This window comes from Fulmarus glacialis, unplaced genomic scaffold, assembly GCF_000690835.1.
Source record: "Fulmarus glacialis isolate BGI_N327 unplaced genomic scaffold, ASM69083v1 scaffold19823, whole genome shotgun sequence".
Taxonomy (NCBI): Eukaryota; Metazoa; Chordata; class Aves; order Procellariiformes; family Procellariidae; genus Fulmarus; species Fulmarus glacialis.
In genome coordinates, this window is record NW_009202528.1 from 1 (window position 1) to 4,951 (window position 4,951).

Genomic DNA, 4,951 nt, shown 5'->3' on the forward strand with positions numbered 1-4,951 from the left:
CCCACAGTACTCACTGTTGCGCACATCCAGGAAGGACACGAGGACGGTCAGCAGCCCGGCCACGGCCACCTGGCTCATGAGCTGGCGATCACTGTGGTATGGGCACAGGGTGAGCGTCCCCTTGCCCAAGTGAGTCAGGCCCTGGTGTGGCAGAGAAAGCACATGAGAGCGTGGTGGGGTAACGCCTGGGACCCCCAGCCCTGCCCGGCAAGACAGTGACACCCCGGGGACACCACTGCCCTCCCACACCCAGGGCAGGGACCCCAACCTGCCCCTTCCCCTCCGGTAAGCGCAGGATCATCACCTGGGCCAACCGCACCATGAAGAGGTTGTTGGGGTCCTTGGCGTGGTACTGGGCGAGCTGCCGCAGCATCGCTGCCAGCCGGGCGTTGTTGGTACCTGGGGAAGAGGCGATACAGGCAGACAGTAGGGTACACGGCTCAGGTCTCCCACCTTCCCCCCACACGAGCCCCAAACCAGGCTGTCCCCCAGGCTTACCGCTGCCCACCATGCCCATGGCAAAGATGGAGTTGTAGGAGACCTCGGGGTCAGCATCGTGGGAGAACTTGCTGAGGGTGTCGAGGATGTTGAGCCGAGGGTTGGAGACCGAGATAAGTGCAAGGGCCAGGGGCACGGCACGGCGGAGGGTGGGCTCCCCGTACCGCAGCTGCATGGAGGGGAGGTGGGTGTTAGACCCAGCTTAAAGGCAGCGAGGTCTACAGAGATGTGACGCAAGACCCAGTCTCTATTCCTGGATCCCTTCCCGGCTCTGTGCTGTCCCGCCAGTGTCACTCACCAGGTGGCCAAATGTGCGCAGGGCCATCTCGGCGCCGATCTCCTCACCCATGGCAATAAGCGCAATCCCTAACACCGCTACACCCTGTGGGGACACGGGCACTGAGCGCCAGGCAGGGAGCACCCAGCCTAAAACCCCAGTTCTCACAGCCCCTGCACCCTCCCTGAGCCCAGGGGGACAGGGAGAACGGGATGCTGCTGGGGGCTGTTTTCCTCCAGCTCTGATCCCACAAGCAGCTTAGGGACCACCCCAAAGCCGGCTTCTGCACCTGAGACGCAGGTCCCAGCCCACATTTCCCCACCTGGTGAGCCCCCATGTCAGCTGAGCTCTCTTTCTTCTCCTTCTCTTTCTTGTCCTTTTTGTCCTTGTCCTCCTCTTTCTCCTTGGAGTCGAAGTGCTCACTGCAGATGTGCAGGAGCTGTTGCACCTTCAGGACGTTCCCTGAGCCTGAGGGGAGAGCAGAGGGCCAGGATCACCAGAAGGAGGACCCGGGACCTGCTCCTGCCTCTCCTACCTTATCAGCCCAACTCACCTGCGTAGGCACAGATGTCCACCAGTGTGTTGGCAAAGCTGCGGAACGGCTCTGACACCACCTCCAGCGCTGCCAAGATGGCCTCGATTGCCTCTCCCTTCCCTGCCGGGGAAGGCGCGGTGGTTAGAGCACAGCAGCGGGGGCATGCTCCCACCCCATCCCTCAACCCATGAGGCGCTGGCACTGCCCAGCCTTACCCAAGTGGTTCAAGCCCAGGCCGAGCGGCAGCCACCGGGCATACGTGTCCTTCAGCTCCGTCTCCGATTTCTCCATAATGGTCTGGAGGATGGTTGAGGTGACATCCCCGTTGCAGGAGCCCACCGATATCATCCCGCAGGCCAGGGCGGTCACACCAGCCACCTGGTGAAGGAGGGATTGAAGGAAGGAAAGAGGCATGCTGCTCACGGGGACAGTACACAGCGAGCTGGCCCACAGCTGGCCCCCGAACAGGGTTGCGCTCTTCTGGCACACCACAACGTCAGGCAGGGACATGCAGCCCTGCTCCCAGAGCCCAAACCGGGTGCAGGACAGCCCCTGTATTCCCAGGAGCCGTCGGGGACCAGGTGGGGAAGCAGGATCCCCAGGCGAACCCTGCCTTGCTCCCTACCTCCATGCTGGACTTAGAGTCTCCCATCACAGGTAGCAGCAAAGTCAGGACGTCCTCGCGGTTGGATCCTGCATATGCCAGCCCCAGCCTGCGGAGAATCCAGGAGAGCGTGAGGGGGGCTGCACCACCCTGCGCAGCCCGGGGAGGCTGGGGCCAGGCCCTTACCCAAAAATGGCTCCGATCCGCATGGTGTTGCTGTTGTGGAGGACATAGTCGGACAGGAGGGCCAGGGCAGGGTCACACTCGTTCCTCACCCCTGAGTTGACGATGCCACAAGCCAGGAGGGCTCCCGACTGCAAGGCAGAGGTACCGTCACGCACCAGCCACCAACACACAAAGCTCCCTGCCAGCCAGTGACTGTCACCCCACACGTTACACCCACTCCCCGGGATGGGCAAGTTGGTACCAAGTGAGCAATGTCACTCTGGATCCAGCTTAGCAGTCCAAAGCTCGTAGCTCTGTGACAAGGGGACCTCAAAGGTGCCTCAGGCAGTCCCCAGGACCTCCCCACCTTGCCGTGGGTCACTCAAAAACCTGGGACACAGGGCATCCGACCCATCTCTGGGCAGGAGCTGAGCCGCACAGCGGACCAAAGCAAAGTTAACCATTCCCCGAGCGAGCCGCACACCCTGCCCGCAGCAGGGCTGCCCCACGCAGCCATAGAGCCCGTGCTGGGATCGGTGTCACCGACCTTGATGTAATCCTCCGAGGAGTACAGGTACTTATCGATCTGCGTGAGCCCCCCATCCACGTCCCACAGCAGTATCGTGCCCAGCGAGGCTGCAGCACTCAGCATCCCTGTGGTTCCAGGGGAGAAGAGCCCACGTCAGCCCTGAATTGATGCACCCTGGCTGGGGCAGGTGGTGGCCAGGGACACGGAGCAGCCCAGCAGCTGCTGTGCCCTGCGGCCCCCCTTACAGCAGGCCCCCAAAAGGGAGAGGGTAGCGACCCCAAGCCTAGGGGCACCTCCAGCCCCTGCCCAGCTGGCTCCCTCACCATGGTCCTTGTTCTTGTACAACCATTTATTGCCATCGTCTGTCAGCAGCTTGTCCTGTCCGAATGCAGCATTCACAAAGCCGTTCACAAAGGAGGAGGCCAAATTCATCCGGGCTGAGTCCACTTGGGAACCACTCCCCCCGAACCCTGGGGAACGATGTCAGGGTGAACCAGGCAGCAAGAGAAGCCCTGCCAGCCCTCCACCACACAGCTGTCCCACGCCACGGCAGGATGAGGACCTGTCCCACCACCAGCAGGAAGGAGGAGCCCAAATCCATGGCAGGCAGCTGGGTCTGCTCCACGCCAGGTCAGAGACCATGGGCAGGCCATCTGCCTACCAGCCCAGAGGTGCCCTGCAGCCCACAGGAGGAAGGACAGAGGCCACAACAAGAGCCCTTACGGTTATTTTCCAGGTGGGTTTTGTAAATATCATCCGGCACTTTGGGCTCCATGATGTCCAGCTGCAGAGACAAGGGAGAAGGGGGTTACCTCCTGGCCAGCACACCCCAGGGCAGCTGCCCTACAAGGGCAACCTCTCCAGGAGGTGCCTGGCCAAGCTCGTAGGGATGAAGGATCTCCTCCCAGATCTTGCCACAGAGCCTGGCAGCCAGGGCAACCACAGCTGGAGGCAGCCCAGGGCTCTTTTCCCAGCTGGGACACTCACCTCTCTGGCCAAGGCCAGGAAGTTGCTGTTGAGCTGGACGTTGGACATGATCTCGGTCAGATCTTCATACTCCTCCACATCCTCGTTCAGCTCCAGGAAGACCCCGTGGCGGCCCAGCATAAAGGCCATCTGCTTCTGGACGACTCTGTGCAGAGGGAAGAGGTTTCACAAGTGCCCAAACCCCAGCCAGCCCCAGCACAAACACATGCTCACCAAACGGTGAGCCAGCCTGCCCTGCTCTAGAAGCACACAAGAGCAGTCCAGAGACGACCTGCTCTTACCCATCTTGATTTCAGGGACAAGAGTCTCAGTCCAAACCCCCAGACATCTGCAGTGGTGGCAGGATCCAACCCAACTCTGCCCAGATGGGGAGCCATGCCCCACCACGATGGGCAAAGGCCCCAGAGGGTGGGGAACGAGTCTCCGCTTACACATCTTTGCAGGAAGTGAAGATGTCCTCCACCAGCTCCACGTCATTGAGCATCAGAGCCAGGCGCAAGGCTTCAGGGTAGCGGCTGAACTTGCGGAAGATGCCCAGGGCACAGCGCAGGAGAGCCGAGTTCTCGGGCTCTGGGACATAGCTTACGCAGCTTTGAGGAGGAGACAGGCATGAGGGTGACGACCACGTCAAGCAACCTCAGCCCACCAGGGACCAGGCCTCCTCCAGTGGCTGAGACTGCTGAGGTGCCTCACCTGGTCAGGTAGAGGCACACTTTGGAGTAGGCGTTGTCATCGATGTATTTCTCCAGCATGTCCATCTGCTCGATCTCCATGAGCAGGTCACAGGCCTCATGCTCTGCATTGTGGGCCATGTTGTAGGGGACAATCTCCTTGACCAGGGTGAGAAGCGTGTCCCTCTGAGCCTTGTCAGCCTCATCGATCTCCTGCCACTCCTTGGCCACCTCCCCTGCCAGGTGCCTGTGGAGACAAAGGGACACCACTGCCACAGAAACCAGCTTCACCCAGCCCCAAGGATGGGGAGCAGCTGCTACCAGTTAGCCGGGGCTGTGCATTATTTAAGGGGGCTCCACATTCCTGCGAGAGCTTATAGGGGACAAACCCAGAGGAGGAATAGGGTTAAGAGCAGAGATTACGGAGGCCACAGCAGCAAGATCTCTGCAGCTAGCAAATGACTGTGGAGAGAGGATGAGGTGACACGCGTGCAGAGGTGACAAGGGCAGCTGAGCACAAGCCCAGCAAGTTGCGACACCTACCAGGCGGGCTAGGGAAATCCCCTTGAGCCCTTGTCGTTCCCCAAGCCCTGCTCCCACCCAGACTTACCTGACGTATTCATGCCCCCAAGACGCCAACTCCTCCTGGGAGCCCACCAGCCGGTACTTCAGGCACTCACGCTCC

General features: G+C 61.0%; 1 protein-coding gene across 1 annotated transcript in view; it reads right to left on the reverse strand.

Moving 5' to 3' along the window:
- Positions 1-14: 14 nt before the first annotated feature.
- The window catches only part of PSMD2 (proteasome (prosome, macropain) 26S subunit, non-ATPase, 2), a gene marked incomplete at its 3' end in the record, with an annotated part of 5,318 nt that continues 381 nt past the window's right edge, over positions 15-4,951 (reverse strand). The window contains exons 2-17 of the mRNA XM_009574325.1: positions 4,877-4,951; positions 4,289-4,513; positions 4,027-4,185; positions 3,596-3,740; positions 3,332-3,392; positions 2,932-3,078; positions 2,627-2,733; positions 2,101-2,228; positions 1,936-2,023; positions 1,526-1,688; positions 1,329-1,430; positions 1,098-1,243; positions 797-880; positions 499-667; positions 305-399; positions 15-141 (exon numbers count right to left, since the gene is read on the reverse strand). The exon at positions 4,877-4,951 is cut by the window's right edge and continues 5 nt beyond it. Coding sequence (XP_009572620.1) covers positions 15-141; positions 305-399; positions 499-667; positions 797-880; positions 1,098-1,243; positions 1,329-1,430; positions 1,526-1,688; positions 1,936-2,023; positions 2,101-2,228; positions 2,627-2,733; positions 2,932-3,078; positions 3,332-3,392; positions 3,596-3,740; positions 4,027-4,185; positions 4,289-4,513; positions 4,877-4,951 — 2,021 coding nt within the window. The remainder of the gene's footprint in view (positions 142-304; positions 400-498; positions 668-796; positions 881-1,097; positions 1,244-1,328; positions 1,431-1,525; positions 1,689-1,935; positions 2,024-2,100; positions 2,229-2,626; positions 2,734-2,931; positions 3,079-3,331; positions 3,393-3,595; positions 3,741-4,026; positions 4,186-4,288; positions 4,514-4,876) is intronic.